Consider the following 21,453-nt stretch of genomic DNA (forward strand, 5'->3'; position numbering starts at 1 on the left):
TTGACCAAAACCCCCAGATCCGTTTGACACAGGGCTGCTCTCCAGTCTCTATGGACATCCAGGGTTGCCGTGTCCCAGGGCAAAACCCGGCAATTGCCCTTGTCAAACTTCATGTGGTTGGTGATTGCCCAGCTCTCCAGTTTGTCCAGATCCCTCTGCAGGGCCTCTCTGCCCTCAAGAGTGTCAACAGCTCCCCTCAGTTTCATGTCATCAGCAAACTTGGTCAGTAAACCTTTGAGTCCTGCATTCAGGTAATTTATGAAGACGTTAAAGAATACTGGTCCCAAGATGGATCTCTGCGGAACTCCACTAGTGACTGATCACCAATTCGATGTCACCCTATTCATTGTGACCCCTTGAGCCCAACCTGTCAGCCAGTTGCTCACCCACTGCATTATGTGTTTATCCAGCTGGATGCTGGACACTTTGTTCAGGAGGAGACTGAGAAAGATGGGATTAAAGGCCTTACTGAAATCCAGAAAGATTACATCAAATGGCTTCCCTTGGTCAACCAGATGGGTGACCTTGTCATACAAAGAGATTAAGTTTGTCTAGCTGGACCTTCCCCTTGTGGACCCATGCCGGCTGGGACCAATGACTGTGCTGTCTTTTAGGCATTTTTCAATGGCTCCCAGAATAATCATCATCTCACCAGGCACTGAAGTGAGACTGACAGGCCTGGAGTGGAGAGATTGATGACACGGACTCCGATATCTTGGATCGAAGACATTTATTGCTCTTAGTGAGCTCCTTATATACACAATGTTATGTTGCATCTAAAACTTGGCATCATTTGATTGGTTACCAACAACTGTTCACATGTATAAGTTTATACTACTATTGATTAGTTGCTACTGTCCACGCACCTAGATCAAATGCTTACTTAGTTAATTAGCTTTGCATATTTTACATGCTTTTTCCCCCAAGTTATCATGATTTCTACTTTTCTAAATTACACCTCCCTCTCAGCTTCTGGGCATAAAGCCATAGCTTACTGTTGCTATCAGTTGTTTCCTCTTACTGCACCGTTCATGGTCGTTCAAGGGCATTGTGACCTTCATTAATATAAAATGTTTCTACAATTCCCCCCCTTTTTTTTTTCCTTTGACAACTAGAGCGTGTAGTTGTTGATATTGTTTTTTTATCATTACTTGGACACATTGTAGTATGCAAGGAATTATCCTTAAAATCGCAATGATCACCAGTAAAATGATTCTAATTTTCATATCTAGTTCTTGGAGCCAACCTCCAATGCCCCATCCAGACAACAATTGCCTTAACCAATCTGGATCATTGTTATGTTGTAATTGTTTCGTCAAATCCTTCAACTGTTTCAATTGATGATGTATTGATTCAGGATGATCTGATAAATTCATACAACACATTCCTTCAAATTCTTCACACCCGTGTCCTTGTGCTAATACTAAAAATCTATTGCAGCTCTATTTTGTAATGTAACATGCTTAACACTATCAACATCAGCTAACAAGCCACTCAAAGCAATCGAAGTAGCATTAGTCTGCTTACTCAAACAACATCCCAAATTTGCCAGCTTTGTCAAGGCTGCTGTGGTTGCTATCCCAGGAGCCAATCCTGAGGCAGCTACAATTTCTCCAGGTTCCCAGAAAGGTGACTGTACTCTTACAGTCAGCCCCAAGTTGATGGATAGATCGTTTATTTAGTTTACTTTGTTTCTTGTTATAAATCATAATGGGATTGGGTGTTAGTAGCGTAAGCCATCCAAGGCTACATGGCCCACCATTAAATTTTGACAGAATTCCTCCTCACACTCTGTCTCCACAAATCAGAAAAAAATTTCTACAGGCAAAGCAACTGATAAAGAAAAAGAAGGTGATACTCTAGGAGAGGTATAACTGTACCAGGCTGTAGCATTTCTATACACAGGTAAAGTAGCATTTACATTCTGACTTTTTCGAGTGATGTAATTATACACTACACAAGCATCCATTATTACTGACCCATTTCACTTGAACCTATCTTGGACCGCTGTCTGTAATGACACAAGCATATCCTCATCCCCAGGTTAACAATGGAAATGGACCTTCCTAATTTCCTTCCCAAGTTCTTACCATGACTTTCACTTGATTTTTATGTTCAATCATTCCTGTTGACATGGTTTGCATATGTTTTGCTATTAGAGGGATTAAAGTATCTCCCGGCAATCGTAAAAAATTCATAACATACCGTACCTTAGCTAACCTATTTGCTGTTGTTTCTCCATGTTCCCCCTGTTTTTGTTTTTGCAAAAGAGTTTTGATGGTGCAATGCATTTATCAGTGTGGTACTACACTTGGATTTTTCCTCTAAACATTCTTGTTGCAAAAAGGTTATCAACCAGTGGCCTGGATAATGAATTTTATTTTGTTCACTAAAGTTTGCCAAGGCCACTTGTAATTCTAAACTCTTCTGCATACTCCATTGTAAATATCATTCTGTCATTGGAATGACTGTTGTTTCAGGCTCTTTCCCAATCAAATCCTCTATCCAATCTCGACCTTTCATGATTAACTGTGCAAACATTTCTACTCTTGTTATAATCGTCTTTGATGACTGATTAGATAAGAACTGCCATTCTATAATTTTTAATTTGTCCAAATTGATTTCAACCCATTGCATTATTAACTCAACAGGCTGATAAGTGTTAGTGATGATCAAAAAATGGACAGGTCACCCATATACTATACGATGTGCTTGTCTGTTGCTTACTGCATTTTCTATTTTTCCAACGTTTGTTCTGCTTCCTTTGTTAGTTTCCTTGGTGCTAATATATCTGTATCTCCTTTTAGCAACTTAAACAAAGGTAACAATGTTTGATTACCTACCCCTATCTAATTCCTGATCCAATTGATATTACCCAGCAAGATCTGCACATTGTTAAGTGTTTGGATGTTAATTCTAAATGATACGCTTTGTGGTTTGATGGTTTTATCCAAAATTTTTCACCCCAAATACATCCATGGTGCAACACTCTGCACCTTTTCTGGTGTGATATGCAATTGATGTTTTTGCAACATGTCACATAATTCCTGTTTATTGCTTCCCAAATTACCTTTCCCCATCACTAGTATATTATCCATATAATGATACGCTAACAGCTGTGGAAATTTTTTCTGAAAACCTTGTTAGGCTTGGTCAACATAAAGTTGACACATTGTTGGCACATTTTTCATCCCTTGTGGTAACATCACCCATTGAAATCTCTACACCGGTCCCTGTCTGTTGTCGGAACTGAAAAGGCAAATTTTTCACTATCGCCGAGGTCAATAGTTATGGTAAAAAAAACACAATCCTTTAAGCCAATAACTAAAACATTCCAGTCTCTATAAATCCTTGAGGACTGACCAACAGGCATCCTTCTGGCCAGTCTTTTTCTGCCATGACAGTGACATCTGCAATGGTATCCACCAGCATATTTATTTGAATTGTTTGATTTTCTAATATCAATGTCAACTTTAATTGTGGGTTTGATTTTTGAATTTATAATGCCCTTGTTATCTGTTTTTCTTGTCCTGTAGATCCAAAGCCTCCACTTGCCCTTTTTTTTTTTTTTTTCAGTTTGGGGAGCTTTACTTTTAAAAGGTACTAATTGTGCTATTAGAACAAATGCCTGACACAGAGTAACAAAAACAAACAAACATATTGGATGACCATCAAGTCGTCTATGGGCTTTTCTCTGAATAATGGCTTTTTCAATTTTGCCGAAAGTTTTTCGTGCATCACTATCACTCGTAAGAGTAGGAGGTGCTGTTAAAGACATGTCCCCCTTAAGAAGATCAAATAATGGACTTAGTTCTGCATTAGTAATACCCAAATAAGGTTTAACTCGATTGATTGTTCCCAGGAGCTTTTGCAAATCATTTTAACTACTATTTGCAATTTGACTTGCTGAGGTTCAATTGTGGCATTCAAAATTTTCCACTCAAGATATTTCCTGTCGGAGTGGGAGGCGGACCTGGAGTAACGATGGAGTCTCAATATGAGTATGATTGTTCTCCTTTATTCACACACTTACTCCTTATATACTTATCCTAATAATGCACGCGCTAACAAAACAAATCAAAATTGGTTATGTCATACTGTTCACACGCCTTGTGCTGTTACATAATTGATTAGATGCTCTCAAGCACGCGAAAGGGGCAGATACAAAGTTCTCATCGGCTTCACGACTCTTTGGGACTTTCCAACGCTGAATTCCACATTCTTGTATTCTGCTCCCTTTTATCTTATCTCAAGGTCAGGCCTAGCCACAGACAGCAAATCCTGGATTGTTCACTGCTATTAAATCATGCCCTTGTTCACCGAGCCATTCTTCCATAATTTCCAGGTTTGAATTTTTTTCAGGTGTGACTTGGAAGCCTATTTTCTCTAATACAATCTTTGAAATTGTATTAATTGAGTAACATAACTGCTTTGAGTGATATACACAGATGGGAAAGGAATATAAACCATAGCTTGTATTTGTCCAGTAAAATCAGAATTAATAACACTGGGTTACACAAAAAGACTTTGCAAAGTAACACTCGAATGACCCACTAACCAAGCACTTAAACCATTACTGATAGGACCAAAAGCTTGGTGCGATACCTTGTGAAAGTATTAATCCCTTATTGTGATTGAGGAGGCTCTGGAGAAGATCCAAGCGGGAGCATTTACTGTTGTCACGCATCTCCACCACACGCTGGGTTGCTAGTTTCCTTTGTTCTTTAATGTCAATGGTTTACCCCCAATATAGTATTTGAAACGGTGTTGATTTGTAAAGTGACAACCTTTTCGACATTTATGGTAACAGTCCAGGTGCTGTCGAGTTCTTGGCCCCTTTTGTCTGTTTTGACCTGTATGGGAATTCTCAAGGCTGCAAATGCATTAACTTTTCTATTCCTTTGCAGTCTTTTAATCTCAGAGGATCCTCCTTTTGGACTCTTAAATCATGCTCTCATTAGTGTCTGGCTAAAATCCCCTTTATGGTTGTCTGCACTAGGACCCAGCAGTTGCTGATCTGATGAGGGACACTGGAATGCAGAGTGTTCTTCATAAATTGTTACTCCCCTAGAGAGATAAGGACTCCCAAGCTGAAAGAAATAAACTTCACATTCAAAAAAAAAAAATCAGGAGAAAGGGATGGGAGGAAAAAGGGGGGGGGGGGGGGAACTCACACAGCCACAGAGTTGGGTTTTTTTCCATTTTCTTTTTCTGTTTTCCATGTTCTTTTTTCTATTTTTCTATTTTCTATTTTTTCTTTTTCCATTCCCTTATTAGTTTTTTTCTTTCCGTATTTTCTATTTTCTTTCCTTTTTCTATTTTTTTGTTACTATTTTCTTCGCTCTCTCTCTCCTTTCTTTTTTTCTAGGTATTTTAAAATTTTGTCCTCTGCAGCCTCTCATTTCAACGGTGCCCGGTAAATCTACTTGTTTGCCGGCTTAGTGGACGTTCGAGATTGAAAGGTCTCAGAGTTTCATTTTTAAGATTAATCAAAACAAACAGAGGCTCAAACTGCTATAACCAATTTTCAAATCTTACAAACGCTTAAAGCGCTTTAAACACACACATGCACGCACACAGAACCACTCTTTTGAAAGCTAGCTTAATATACCCACACAATGTTGTTTATGACCAGTCAATAAGAAAAGCATGATGGTATGAATATTTGAACTATATACGGTACCAAACACATACAACACTTTAAATATGCACATGTAATATAAAATAAGGTTTGTATCGATTGTTTAACAGGTAATAGTCTTTGGTTGTTACAGCATTTTCATGGACAAGGACTATCCAGTGACGGCTGTGAATTATTCATGCATGCGACGGAGCCAGCACCCACTTCAAGCACTGGGGACGTGGGCAGCTTGGCAGCGAAACAATCAGTACTTTCTCTTTTTACAGCTTTTCAAATTTCTTTTATCGCTTCATAACTAACTGATTCCCAGCGAAGATGTGCATCTGGTAACAAATCATGGGAAAAATTTGCAACAGTTCAACCTGTTCCTGCAGCTGCACTTCCCTCCTCCAGGAGGAGGACTTGTGCATGTCTGAATTACTTTCATCCTTAGAAGTTTCACTTGGTAGTGGAGGACAGAGGAGCGGATTAGTGGTATTCAGTGGAGATCTTACATCGGAAAGAGGTGGGGCAGAGGACTGTACTAGATTTAATTGCTTGCCTTTACCTTGTGACTTGGATTAGCTCGCAAGTTCAGCAGGTGTCTTATAAGTCCTGTCTTTAGTTGGATATGATTGTTTCTTAACAGCTTCACCATCCTCAGAATCACTCCACAATGATGATCGCTTTTTTATTTTCCTTGAAGTCCTTTTAGAAGTTGCCTTAAGGTTCTTCACTACTGAACAAGGAGGGTCAGGATTGTTTAAGGCACCAGCCTCTGTTAGATCTTGTTGTACTTTAGAATCTTTTGGTGTTTCATATAGGAATCGCCATGTTATTAGCACACGGGAATCATTTAAATCTCCCTTTGTGGCATGTTCAAACAGTAATTCACCAGCCTCCTTCCAAGTCCCAATGTCAAAAACATGCAGTGATTCCGTGGGCACATTCTTACTCCTTAACCATGCTAATAACAATTCCAGTTTATGATCTTCATAATGAACTCCTTTCCTTTTCAAAATATGCTTAAAGATCTTTACTATTGCCTTTTCTTCTGTCAATTTCCTTTTCAAAATATGCTTAAACATCCGATATCCTGGATCGAAGACAAGTGCTGCATCTGTCGGGGCGCCATTATTACGGAACCATTTTAATAGAATGCGCCCTTTAGTCTCATCATATTTGACTCCTCTCTTTAGGAGGAGTTGGAGTAGGAGTTTTGCTATTGCTTCATGTTCCGATGATGCCCCCTGCCCCATGCCTGCCCGACTCCTTACCTTGTTTGATAGGTGATGTCCCAGGGATCGTGAAGAACCGCAGTCCAGCTGGCGATTCTTGGTTGAGTCGGGGTTCCTGCCGGCTACTCAGAGCAGTTGTAGACCTCAATAGACACACGATGGCGCTATCACGTCGGGGGTCACCATTTGCAGGAATGAATGAAGAGATGGACTCCAGTGAGGTGGTAAATGGAGAACTTTATTGCTCTTAGCGAGCTCCTTATACACACAATGTTATGTTGCATCTAAAATTTGGCATCATTTGATTGGTTACAAATAACTGTTCACGCCTATAAGTTTATACTACTATTGGTTAGTTGCTACTGTCCACGCACCTAGATCAAATGCTTACTTGGTTAATTAGCTTTGCATATTTTACATGCTTTTCCCCTAAGTTATCATGATTTCTACTTTTCTAACTTACATCTCCCTCTCAGCTTCTGGGCATACAGCCATAGCTTACTGTTGCTATCAGTTGTTTCCTCTTACTGCACCATTCATGGTCCTTCAAGGGCATCGTGGCCTTCGTTAATATAAAATGTTTCTACACGGAAGGAACCAGGGTCATCCCTGCTGCCCTTCTTGAGGACTGGGACAACATTTGCCAACTTCCAGTCAACTGTAACCTCTCCAGATTCCCAAGAGCATTGGAAAATCATTGAGAGAGGTCTCACTATGACCTCAGCCAGCTCTTTAAGTACCCTGGGATGAACCCCACCAGGCCCTATCAACTTATAGGGACCCTGCCAGAGCAGCAAATCCCGCACAAGTTCAGGGTTGATTGGGAGTTTAGCATTTGCAACTCTTGGTCCTCCAGCTCAGGGCTCTTGGGGGGGGGCAAGCCCATCATTGGTGTTGAAGACCAAGGCAAAAGAAGCATTAAACATCTCTGCTTTGTCTAAATCCCTGTTTGTGAGGTGTCCGTGCTCATCAAATAATGGGCCGATGTTACTTCTGCCCTGCGAAATTTCTGGCCAGGTTACCATGTCTTGTGCTGCCAGTGGGTTTTGCATCACTACAGGGACTGTAACAGCTACCAGAAGGTATGGAAGCATTTACAAAAGGAAAAGCAATTAATCCCCTTTGAACTGAAGGACAAGACTGAGGTAGTCTGGGAGATGCCAGCAGTGCCATGAGCACTTGCAGCCCCCCCTTGGCTCCTAGACCTCAACTGAGGCTGTCTCCAATGGACTGATTTCATTTCCTCAAACGGTTTCTTGCTTGAGGTCAGGTCCCACAGACCTCTTTTCAAACAACGATTATTCGTATTTCTGCTGTGACTCTAAGCTGGAAGGATCGTCATTGATGAATAAATACAGGCACGATCTTCAGCCCTGAAATGCAAAATGAAACATTGGAAATGCCTTCACAATTAGATCTCACCTGCCTGAAAGAATCACTGCTTGGTTTGCCAGTCTGGCAAGATTTTATTCCATTTATTTGGTAGGGGCTTTATACAGCTGTTGTGGTCTGTTGGCCTGCTGCACAAGGAGTGCTGAGCAATTGTGGTTTAATGGTGAGTCCTAATGCCATTTGGTTGTATTGGGAGGCAGTGCAAACTCACTGCACCTGCCTGGCAATACTCCAGTAACTTTGGATGTTTGGGTACCTACAGATGAATTTGTTGGATTAAAAGAGTTCACAGAGAGGTACATTTCTTATTATATGAAAACTGATATCTGGACAGAGGGTAGAGACCCAAATTAGTACCATGCAGAGAGACTGTAGCACTCCTGTCTAGAAACTAATGGAAAATGTATATGAAGATTCGCTTCCATCAGTGACCCAATTTACACATTGCAAAATACAGTTAAACATGCTGCTGGTTAAATACACACCAGCAGCCTCTGTTGAGTGCTTTCTGCCAACCTAGATGTGGGAGTGTTGGCCCTCCTGGGTAAGGATGGCAGGGATATGGCACAGGAGGTACCCAGTCCTAGGAGCCAGTGGGTACTTTGGTGAAGCTGAGCTGTGCTGGGGAATATCTGCCACTGGTTCCCCAGATCAGATGCATTTCCACTGGGACCCAGACCTTGTGGAATGGGACTGCCACCTGTGAGGGTAAGTACAGCCCTGCATTACCCTGACACCGTGGTCCTGAGCTGGTACCAGACTCTACATTACATGGTCATGCCTCATCCCCTCCTGAGTGACAGGCCAGTAATGGGGGACCTGGATGCCTTGGCTTTTCCTCCTGTCCTGGCAGTGCCAGGGCACCTTCTGTCTCAGCATCTTGCTACAGGCAGCTGCAGGGGGACTATGCTCCTGGGGAGTGCATAAAAGGCAGAATCAAGGGTCCCATCATGGGGGCTACTGTAAGCTCTGTGCCTTCAAACAGTGCCTGGGCATATGGCTGAGGTGGTAAGAGTGGAAGGCCCTCTTTGTGAAGTCTGGGGAGGAGCCCAGTCCCTGCTCAGCCTTACCCAAATTGAGCCCGAGTGAGGAAGCCTACAAGTCTGTAGCGATCATAGAATCACTAAGTTGGAAAGGACCCACTGGATCATCGAGTCCAACCATTCCTAACAATCCCTAAACCATGCCCCTCAGCACCTCATCCACCCATCCCTTAAACACCTTCAGGGAAGGTGACTCAACCACCTCCCTGGGCAGCCTGTTCCAGTGCCCAATGACTCTTTCTGTGAAAAAGTTTTTCCTGATGTCCAGCCTGAACCTCCCCTGGCAGAGCTTGAGGCCTTTCCCGCTCATCCTGTCCTCTGTCACTTGGGAGAAGAGGCCAGCTCCCTCCTCTCCACAACCTCCTTTCAGGTAGTTGTAGAGAATAATAAGGTCTCCCCTCAGCCTCCTCTTCTCCAGGCTAAACAACCCGAGCTCTCCCAGCTGCTCCTCATAAGACTTGTTCTCCAGCCCCCTCATCAGCTTCGTTGCTCTTCTCTGCACACACTCCAGAGCCTCAACATCCTTCTTGTGGTGAGGGGTCCAGAACCGAACACAGTATTTAAGGTGTGGTCTCACCAGTGCCGAGTACAGAGGGAGAATAACCTCTCTGGACCTGCTGGTCACGCCGTTTCTAATACAAGCCAAGATGCCATTGGGCTTCTTGGCCACCTGGGCACACTGCTAGCTCATGTTCAGTCACCTATCAACCATTACCCCCAGGTCCTTCTCCTCTAGGCAGCTTTCTAGCCAGACTTCTCCTAGCCTTTAGCACTGCATAGGATTGTTGTGCCCCAAGTGCAGGACCCGGCATTTGGCTTTGTTAAACCTCATGCCATTGGTCTCAGCCCAGCGGTCCAGCCTGTTCAGATCCCTTTGCAGAGCCTCCCTACCCTCCATCAGATCCATGCTTCCACCCAGCTTAGTGTCATCCACAAACTTGCTAAGAGTGCACTCAATGCCTTCATCCAGGTCATTGATAAAGACATTGAACAGGGCTGGACCCAGTACCGAGTACTGGCATCCAGCTGGAGTTAACTCCATTGACCACCACTCTCTGGGCCTTGCCATCCAACCAGTTTTCAACCCAGGAGATGATGAGCGAAAGCAGACAATGGGGATTGGGAGTGTTCGTTAGAGCTTGGCGTTGTTGGTCTTGAAGACTTTGGAAGTTGATAATGAAGGAGCCAGCTAGCAGACGTTTACTGATAAGTGGGCATTGGAATGCAGAAAGCTGGCTGCATTTGGTTCAGGAGTTTGAAAACAGCCAGAGGAGACTGAGTCTGCACAAAGTTCAGGAAGAAAAATATTCATCCTGATAAAAGACTTCCTACTTCATCCCTAAGACCCCAGTCCACGACCACCAGGAGGCACTACGCAGGCACAAGACTGGAGCAAACTTTCCAGAACTAATTATAATACGAAGTGGGGGAAGGTTATGAATATGTAGTAGGTGCTTATAACTATGCATGTCTTTACACTATAAGTAGCTGCTTGTTAAGTTATACAGTGTGCAATCTAGGAGGAGAACCTCCTTGCACCCCAGTGCTGGAAATAAACATACCTGCTTTATAACTCATTTTGGGTTATAGAGTTTGATTCCGCAAACCAATTTGGCACCCTAAATGGGACACTCTCTCTGCCCGGCTGCGGGATCGGTGGGGAGTGGGACATTCTAAGGCACGCCCCGGTAAGCTATTTCTCCAGAGAATCTCCCATCTCTACCCGATCGTCACAGGGGGAGAGATGGCACATCAGCGGGCGGATCAGGTATGTGATTTATGTATGATATGGTATGATAATTCTGATTTACCTGCATGGTAGGAGGGGACGAGTCTGTAAATCGTGGATGGGATGCGTCACGTGATGATGAAGGGTTAGGGTCGCTTTGCCGAGACCGCGTAAGACCATGCGGGGGGATACAAATCCCCTACTTGCGCTGGGTGAGGAGGTGGCACTGCCTGTCCCTGGGAAAAATAGCAAATTCACTGTTGTGGTATGGTGTGGGTGCTCCCTACTGTGATAGCAAAGCACCAGATAAATATAATCCAAAGATTCTCATTAGACAGAGACGCAGAGTGAGGGATTATGGTATAATCCCAAGATTCTCGTAAGGCGATAAACGCAGAGTGAGGGATTCTGGTATTTTATATATTATAGATAAGATAATATTATTACTGTATATAGCATTATTATGAATTGGGTACTCCTTGCTGAGGACGAAGGAGTGTTGCATATGAGATACCTGTCATCTTCTACACTTGCTGCAAATCTTCAGTATCAGTACCGTGTATATTTTAACATCGTTAAGACCTCATATTAAATTTCTCATGTGTTGTGGAGTGTTTGTATGTGAGTGCGTGGTAGCATGAGACATGCAATTGAGCGTGAAGTGAGTGTGGAGTTCTGATCCGAGGGGTTCTGCTGTCCTGTGAAGGAAGCAGCTGGAGATGAATGAAGCGAATTATCACTGCTATGTGTTGTGTGTTTTATGTCATAAGTATACTCTGTGAATTGTTTGACGTATAACAGAGTACCAGCGGAATTGAGAGGGATAGCTTAGGGGGGGGGATGTTCTTCCTCCATAGACAGGAGCCAGAGGCAGACTGAGCTCAAAATGTTGAAAGACTTGCAAATTGTTTAGAAGTCCTGTTTGTCTTGATCCTAGGAATGCATCTACAAAGCCTTTTAATTCCAAACATCCATTGAGCTGGCAAATGGGTATATTTACCTCAGACCTTTGGAATGGAAGGCTGCAAAGGATGAAATTTTAAAATACCTGGCATAGAAGAAGGGGGAAAAAAAAAAAAAGGAGAAAAACAGGAGAAGCGGCTGAGAGTGCCCCTCCCTTTCCCCCTTCCTGGTATGTGAGTTATTCGAGTTAGGTGCTGCGTGTGTGAGTTAACCCTTCCCCACATGAAATGTGAGTTAAGAGTTCTGTGTGACAGAAAAGAATAATTTGAAAGTGTAAAAGCAAAACGGTTTGAGTGCACGGGGGGGGGGGGGCATAATTGTGCAGGCTGCGGGAATGGATCAGATTTGGTGTTTAGACTATCATAAGGTTTTATTGTGCTATTCAGCTAGGTTGAGATCACTCTGTTGTCCTGAGTGTCTGTAATCTGTAGTTGGGAATTGTTGTTACTAGTCTTGTGGGAAGTCCCTGAGAACTTAGAGACAGGACATTTGTAAGTGTTTAAATGGTTTGTGGAAGATAGTATAATGGGGGAAAACCCAAGCAAGAATTTCCTCGGGCAAGCCCATTAGGATGCATATTACTGGAAGGAATTGGTGGGGGGAGATAGAGGCTCCATGAGTAAGAAGAGGATTTCAGTACTGTTTTGCAACTAATGTTGTTTTTAAAGAGAGGGAAAGTGGAATGAAGTGTTTTTCACCCTCCGAAACCATCTGGAGTGGCAAAGGGGCAGTGGGATTTTGTCGCCGCAGGACCCTATGGTACTTGCCGTTGAGCGGGAAAATAACAATTTAAAGGTAAACTGAGGCAATGTTGCGTAATGTGCAGTATAGTGCACTAGAATAAATAAAATTCACCGGACACCAGAACAGAACAAGATTTATCTGATTTGCTTAAGCCTTCCCCTCGATCACAGGAATGGGATGTGGGCTCAGATGATTCCCCCTCCCCCTCCCCGAATAGCTCGGTATCTTCCTGCGTCACAGAAAGGTCTGCTTTGACAGTTTTACAAGCATCTCTCTGGGAAGAATGGGACGAAAAAAGAAAAGAAAAAAAAAAAAAAAAAAAAACCAAAAACAAAAACAAAAAAAAAAATTATTGCAAAATTGTAGGGGATTTGGAAAGAGTATTTTCCATCCAAGACCCAATGTGGGATCCAGACAGATCTAAACATGTAGAAAAATTACAGGTATACCAGGAGTGAATCTTGAAGGGAATGAAAAGGGCCATTCCCAAACGAGTAAACAAGGTCCCTCTAAACCACCATCTGAATTCCTAAATCGACTGAGGGATATAATGTGCTGCAACACTGCTGGATCCTGGGTCAAGGGTAGGAATACAACAACTAGGTTTTGGTTTTGGGCCAGTCTAAAAGACGAATAGTGGCTCATGAGAAGGAAGACTGACGAGGTCCTGGGGAATCCACCCTAGTGGATCCACTAGTTATAATGAAGCCAGGGAAAGAAGAGAAGAAAATAGAATTACACTTGACACAGGGGCAACGTATTCGTTTTTGAACTAAGCTTTGATGTCCCTAGGAAATGACTACATCATGGTAAAAGGGGCAACTGGCCAAAGTGAAAAGCTGTATTTTTGTGAACGTCTAAGATATAAAATGGGAATACAATGGGGCATCCACAGGTTCTTGTATATGCCCAACTCCCCGAAGGCAGTTTTGGGGAGAGATTTATTAGAACAATTGGGTGCAATAATCAAATTTGAAAAGGGAAAGATTACTCTGGAGGTAAATGATCAGCAGTATATGCAAAGAATGGGTTTATCCTTAGTCAGTGTTCCCAAAGAAGGAAAAATCAGAGAAGAAATCACGAACCAGGTATACCCCGAGGTATGGGCCACCGATGTGCCCAGGACTTAAGGGCTGTAAATAAAATAACAAAAAAAAAAAAAAAAAAACAAAGCAAACCTTTACCCGGTGGTAGCAACTCCATATACCCTGTTAACTGTATTAATACCTGAACTAACCTGGCTTACTGTTTTAGACCTGAAGGATGCCTACTTTTGCCTCCCTCTCCATGAAGCCAGCCAGAAAATATTTGCATTTGAATGGAAAACCCTGAAAGCAGGTGCAGAACTCAACTCACCTGGATATTTGGTAATCAACTTGCAAAGAATCTTGAGGCCTGGAAGCCCCACCTGAGGAAGGGAGACTGTTGCAGTATGTAGATGATACCCTGATTGCCACCAAGACAACGCTTGCATGACCTGGATGGTGAGTCTGTTAAACTTTCGGGGCTCCAGGGATACCGGGTGTCTAAAAGAAGGCACAAATAATGCAATCTACTTGGGCTATGAAATCAGCACTGGACAAAGATCTTTGGGACAGGCCTGAAAAGAGGCAGTATACCAAACTCTGAGACTGTAAACAGTGAAAGAGTTACAAACTTTCTTGGGGATGACTGGGTGGTGTCAGCTATGGATCTATAACTATGGACTGCTTGTTAAACCCCTGTATGCACTAACCACCGCAGAACAGAAATACCTCCAACAGAGCAAAGAGGCCGTGCAAGCCTTTGAACAGCTGAAGAAAGCCCTGATGTTGGCCCTGGCCTTAGGACTTCAAGATGTGAGTAAGCCTTTTTTCCTTTTCTCTCATGAGAAGCAAGGGATTGCCCTAGGGCCTGGCTGCTTACGAGTGGGAGTGGTTTCAGCCATCGTGCCAAACATCCAGGAGGCACTAAGATTTGCCCTGGGCCAGAAAATGACTGTGTTAGTGTCTGGAAGTGAGAGATGGGCACTGACTTTCTCCACAAAGGTTCCTAAAATACCAAGTTATAACCGTGGAACATGATATGGCAATTGTGGTTACTAACATCATCAACCCAGCTTCTTTTCTCAGTGGAAATATAGGAGAACCAGTGCACCAGGACTGCTTAGAGACCACCTAGGCCACCTACCTGAGCCGTTTGGACCTGAAAGACAGTCCCATGGAAGACGCTGAGGGCTGGTTCATGGATGGAAACAGCTATGTCTTAAGAAATAAAAGACATGCCAGGCCAAAAACATCAAGCATGCAGAGGGATTCTAATACTGCTGGAAGCAGTCCATCTACCTGAGAAAGTGACAATCATGCACATCAAGGTACACTAGAAAGTGAATTTGGAATTGGGGAGAGGAAATGAGCTGGCGAACAGAGAGGCAAAAGTGGCAGCCAAAGGTGAGTTAAAAACAAAAGGGGCTTTGATCCCTGACAGGCGAATCTCCGTAGAAGGTAAACCAGAATATACCAAGATCAGATAATCAGAAATTTATTATAGAACTGGGAGGGTCAAATAGTAAAGAGGGGTGAATCCTCACTCCACAAGGGAAACTAATCATTCCCCCTTATTTAACATGTCTTTTCATGAGGGAAAAACACAGGAAGAGACATAGAGGGGCAGAAGCTTTATATAAACACCTAATTATAGGGATTGCAGCTAGAAATTTATAAACCATTGTGAGACAAGTGGCTCAGCAGTGTGACCTTTGCCTCCAGACTAATCAAAAAATTACCCCAAACCAGAAATGGACCAAATTGGAAGAGGCAATGGGTCTGGGCAATAATGGCAGATTGATTTTTGGAACTCCCAAGACAGGGAGGATGTTGATACTTATTGGTATTAACTGGTACCTCTTCAGGTTGGCCAGAGGCATTCCCTACTAGAACAAGGAGATAACCAGAACATTAATACAGGAAATAATACTATGCTTTTGGATTCCAACAACTATGTCTCCTGATAGAGGACCACATTTTATCTCAGAAGTAGTACAACAGATCAGTGACTATTTGCATATGAAATCATGACCTCCTACATGGTGGCATTGGACAAACAGCTCCAAAAGATTGAAAAACATGAGGCTGAGATGTGAAGTAGGGGTTTGGATGAACCTGTGTATAACATATGACCTGGAGATTATGTATATGTAAAGTCTCTTGCAGAGAGGACTCTGGAACCACAGTGAGAAAGACCATTCCAGATGTTCCTTGCCTCCTTCACAGAAATTGAAATCAAGGAGCAGAGTGCATGGATCCATCGCACTCGACTGAAAAGGCACATAGATCTCCATGAAGGGTCATTATTTTTCTCATAATTATAATTATAATTATAATCCAGGGAGGGAAAGGTACCTCTAGCCAAAAGAATACTGAGTGGCCTTGGTCTCAAGCTTTTATTGGATATACTAGAGCCCAGAGAAATATTCTGAATCAAAAGGGTTTAAATCTAACAACTGTGGTTATACATGAAAATCAAGTATATGTGAGGCAAGAATGGAATGTGGACAGAGAGCAGGGGATTCAGCAACTTCAGGGGACTGTAGGAGGAGAAATCAAAGTAGAATGCCGAATGGTTAATAGGACTATCCATAAAAAAGCATCCAAAATTACTGTCTCAACTACACATGCAGATAAGAATACAAAGACCTGTATTTCCAATGAATTAGACTCTTGGCATAATTTTACATTAGTACAGACCATTAAGGTGGTTTATCTCTGGGCCTATGATACTATTGGGCTCTCATTCAAATTTAAAATAAATTTTATAGCTAAACCTGTCACAACCCAGAATTTATGAGATTGGTCCGTATATAATCAGGAATACAGGCCAACAGCAAATGCTGTTCAACCCAGAATGGTCTCTTAAAGGTGTTGAACTGCTAATGCAAACTGATATTTCTGAAATTCAACCAGCATGCTCTCATTTCCTAGAAACATCCTTCGAGGGCTGGACAATCTGGCTGTGAAAACAAGTGCCCTTCAGGGGCAGAACACAAAGGGGCCTAACCAGAGTGTTAGAGACAGGATTGGAGGTCCTCAATGGAATTGACTATCAGAAATGTTACCAAAGTGGGAAAAGGTGGAAGAACAAGACCATGAATTAATAGGAAATGTACTCGGTGTGATCCAAGAAAACGTTTCTTTGGCCCTCAGTTGTATACAGGCACAATTATGGATGCAATCAGTGGCCACCTTAATTATAAGAGAAGGTGGTGAGGGTACTTTCCCACCGAAATCTGGAAAGTGGTTTGGAACAGTGCCACTGGCTTAGAGAGGAAGCTTCAATCCTGGTAGACTCTTGTAAATTTCACCTATGACCCCATCACTAATACAGCCACAGCCTTTGTGTTTACTGTATGTAACTCTGCAATATGTGTAATCCACTCCATCATTGCATTAGGATTAAGCCATGATAAAACTGTGCTCTATCCTTCTGAACATAGAACATGGGCACAAATAGTGAATGGGAAATGGCAAACTGTAAATTTAAAATCTTGCATTACATGAGAACAATAAGGATTCATTTGCTAAATAATGCAATCAATGCTCGAGACATCTGCCTTGACACTGAGCAAAGCATCTGTCACTGAGATCCATCCAGACGCTAATCAAAGGACTGTACTTGTATATATATGGGCCAGGGTTGAGTGTGTCTGAGAACTGCTTGTACCTCTGTAGGAATAGATGAGATAATTATGGATAGTGAGAATCACTCTAATTTCTAATTTCTGTATTTGTTAGCTTGTTAAGATTGTTGGGTGTGACTTTTCTTATTTAGCACCAGTCGTATTCCATCATCTGATATAATCCGATTATACAATATTTCACAAATTATCACCTGTACCTATTGGAATGAATCTTACAGTGGTAAAATAATTAATGAAACATCAGGACTTGATTATAATTCTGGACGAGGTCCAGGAAAGCGGGACAAGACCCTGCTAACAGTCCACCATGACTGGAAAGAAAGGGGGTCCTAAAAGGGTGAAAGAAAATTTAAACCATCATTGGAGGGACGTGTTGTTCAGATGGTCCTCTACTGCGACTGGCATTCTAAACAAGTTGTGTCACCCCATTATTGCCCTTCTGATGCTAGTTTTAGTTTGCTTTGTTTTCTCTGCTATGTTATTTATTTGGATTTGGAGAATGCTACAACAACTAATAATTTTGACTTCTATGTCTACTGCCCATAAGAATGCATTAAAAAGGTAATTTTCCAACAAAATATCATACTATTCCCCTTTGAGAGATAAATTACAGAGTTGGCAAATGAATTTGCCCATGTTAAAAAAGACAGGGGGGAATTGATGTGCAAAAGCAGACAAGGGGGGTGGGAGCATTCGTTAGAGCTTGGCGTTGTTCGCCTTGAAGACCTTGGAAGTTGATAATGAAGGAGTCAGCTAGCAGCAGTTTACTGATAAGTACGCATTGGAATGTAGAAAGCTGGCTGCATTTGGTTCAGGAGTTTGAAAACAGCCAGAGGAGACCGAGTCTGCGCAAATTTCAAAAAGAAATATATTCATCCTGAGGAAGACTTCCTACTTCATCCCTAAGACCCCGGCCCAAGAGCATCAGGAGGCACTACACAGGCGCAAGACTGGAGCGAACTTTCCAGAACTAATTATAATACGAAGCGGGGATAGGGTATGAATATGTAGTAGGCACTTATAACTATGCATGTCTTTACACTATAAGTAGCTGCTTGTTAAGTTATATGGTGTGCAAGCTAGGAGGAGAACTCCCTCGCACCCCAGCGCTGGAAATAAACATACCTGCTTTATAACTCATTTTGGGTTATAGAGTTTGATTTCACAAAACACTATGAGTTTTTTGTGATGGAAACATCCTGATCTACAACCCCGGATTTTCTGGATTCCTACATATTGGTGGGGATTGCACTGACAGGAAGCAATCCACTGTGTCCCTTACCATCTGATGCCACTGACAAAAGTAAAGGGACTGTTACCCTAGATGTTATCACTCCAGAATGGACTATAAGAGAATGAGAGGAGCAAGCCTTAATCGGACCTCCCTCTTAGCTGGTCTAAGATTCCCCCACTGATGTCAACAATCTACAAACACCGAACACCGAAGCGTTTGCAGAAATTTCACTCACAGCAACTTTTTCGGGGAAACATCTAAAGACGTTATCACCGAACTCCATACAGGTCGTATAGTCCCTCACAAATCCTTATAGGATGCTAATATTGGTCTAGATTTAAGCTTATATTCTTGACTTAGAATTGTAACATTATAGGTAATAAACTAAATGTTTAAATACAGTTCTGGGTCCTACTCTGTCTCCCTTGGGGTGTGACAAGGACTAAGATTGGGCGGGGGGGGCTCAGCAGTCGCTGGAGGAGGTAGGACAAGTCAGAAATGAGGTTGCACACAGATTTAATCTGCCTCGCTTCCCATTTTTTCTAGGGACAGAGTGGGTTGACCCAGAAGACACACACACACACCCATTATAGCTGAGAACTAGCTGCTGGGGCCAGTGGCTGCAATTAGAGCTGCAGCAAAGAAGCTGGAGCAGCTGAAACCAAGGGTCAAGTCCGAGGTGTAGTGGTGCTGAGCCCCAGCTGAGCACTGTGCTAGGGCTCTTCTGCCTGGACCTTGGCCAGACATGAAGGATGATGCATGGGAAGCCTCATCCAACAGCCAGTCTCTTTTCCTGTGCTCCTGCTGCCTCCCACATCCCCAGCTGGACCTTCCTCAGGCAGCCTGCACCCTCCTGCACCCCACAGCCTTTAATCCAGCTCTATATGTGCCCCTCTCACCCCCTTGCAGCCATCTTCCTGCTCTGCCCCATCTGTCTCAGTGCCTCTGGCTGGGACTTACGCTCTCCTTTTGCTCACAGCAAGCAGATGAGAGCCTAAACTTTGAGGAGCAGATCCTGGAAGCTGCCAAATCTATTGCTGCAGTCACAAGCACCCTGGTAAAAGCAGCCTCAGCAGCCCAGCAAGAATTAGTGGCCCAAGGAAAGGTAAGGCTGGAAGGAGGAAAGAAAATCTAGAGCTGTAATGGGCTCTCCCTTCTCCCAGGGCTGCTTGCAGCTGTCAGACCTGGTGGCAAGGGCAAAGGGCTGGAGAGGGTCAGTGGGGTTGCCCCCCAGTCCCTGCTCCACAGCTCAGACAGGAGCCAGAGCCCAGCTGGGAACAGCAGTGCCTGAAATGGTCATGAATGGGTGGTAGTGGTGCAGCAGAGGGCCATGTGAAAGAATCCCTGCCTGCAGCTCCTAGCCCACCCAGCTGCCTCTCCTGCCTACAAGACTGGCCTGAGGCAGGGGTTCCTTCACACCTCCCCAGGCAGCAGTTGTGCCCTAAGGCTGGGACTTATGCTGCCGCTCCTCCTCTTTTCCCTGCTGCAGACTGCTGACAATGCAGTGAAGAGAGCATCTGACTGGTAAAGGCAGCACAGAAGGCAGCTGCCTTCCAGGACCACAACAAGACAGTGGTGCTGAAGGAGAAGACGGTCAGAGGAATTGCACAGGTGAGGAGTGGGGCCATTCTCATGGAGCAGGGGTGACTCTGTGCACCTGTCTCAGGAGCATGTCCTACCACCCACCAGCATGGAGCATGTATTTGGAGAGCCTCAAAAAAAAAATGCTGCAGGTACACCCATCCCACTCAGCACCAGTTAAACACTGTGACTTCACCCTTGTCCTGCCACGTGTAGCAGTGGGCACAACTGGTGACCGTGTATGCTCCCAGGAGCCCTTGTGCCCAGGGCCACACCAGCCTAGGGAGGTTGTGACTGGTGATGGGGGAGAAGTGGCAGCCTGAGAGCCTGGCTCTGGGCTTGGCATGGTCATGGTAGAAGCTCCAGCCAATCCCCAACAAAGGCAGCTGTGACATACACACCACACCACACCACACCACCCACCCACCCCTTCATTCTCAGGGTGCTTGCCATGCTCTCTTGGCAGATCATTGCTGCCCAAGAGGAAATGCTGCACAAGGAGCAGGAGTTGGAGGAGGCACAGAAGAAGCTGGCCATGATCCGGCAGCAGCAGTACAAGTTCCTGCCCTCAGAGCTGTGGGATGAGGAGCAGAACTGAACCTCATGCCCTCCTGCAGCTCACTGCACCAACTGCCACCTGCCCACTTGCTCCTATTTAAGACAACTCACTTCAAGCAAAGGGCTGCCTGGGCTAGACCAGAGCTCTGCCTGCACCCAGAGGGCTGGGCCTAACCCAACCACCCCTTGCTGGCAACTCCCTAGCCCACCTTCCCATGTGCACCTGGAGGGGCCCAGCTGGGGTAGGAGCTGGGGCTATACCAGCTCAGGGCTCACCCACCAGCCCCAGGGTAGGGGGCTGGAGAACTCCCCAGTGTGGGTGATCTTTGTGTGCCTTCTTCATTCTGACCTGTGCTCCTTTTTTTCTCTCTCCTCTACATGGGAGGAGAGAGGCATGGGGGTTGCCCTCTCCTATGCAGTCAGGTGCAGGGAGCAGTGTGGTCCTTCACTGAGCTCTTGTATGGAGCTGCCTCCAATGACTTATTGCTGGGTGAATCTCCCTCTTTCTTTTCCTACCCAGCTTCCCTGGGAGACACCAGTCCCTGTCCTCCCCATCAGCAGCCTGGGTCCCTCCTGGGAGCTACAGGTCTGGAAGCTGCACTGCCTCTACTGGGAGTGGGGGAATGTGATGGGTTTGCCTCTGGAGCTACTCTTTGCCTTCCCATAGGGTTTTTTC

General features: G+C 44.0%; 1 protein-coding gene across 1 annotated transcript; it reads left to right on the top strand.

The window, feature by feature from the left end:
* The first annotated feature begins 11,037 nt into the window (after nt 1–11,037).
* Nucleotides 11,038–20,817, top strand: LOC128850183 (talin-1-like). The gene is given in 5 exon segments (XM_054053171.1): nt 11,038–11,061; nt 19,618–19,743; nt 20,128–20,158; nt 20,161–20,249; nt 20,686–20,817. Coding segments are annotated over 5 exon segments (402 nt in total).
* Nucleotides 20,818–21,453: the final 636 nt, after the last annotated feature.

Source organism: Cuculus canorus, chromosome W (assembly GCF_017976375.1).
Source record: "Cuculus canorus isolate bCucCan1 chromosome W, bCucCan1.pri, whole genome shotgun sequence".
Lineage (NCBI taxonomy): Eukaryota > Metazoa > Chordata > Aves > Cuculiformes > Cuculidae > Cuculus > Cuculus canorus.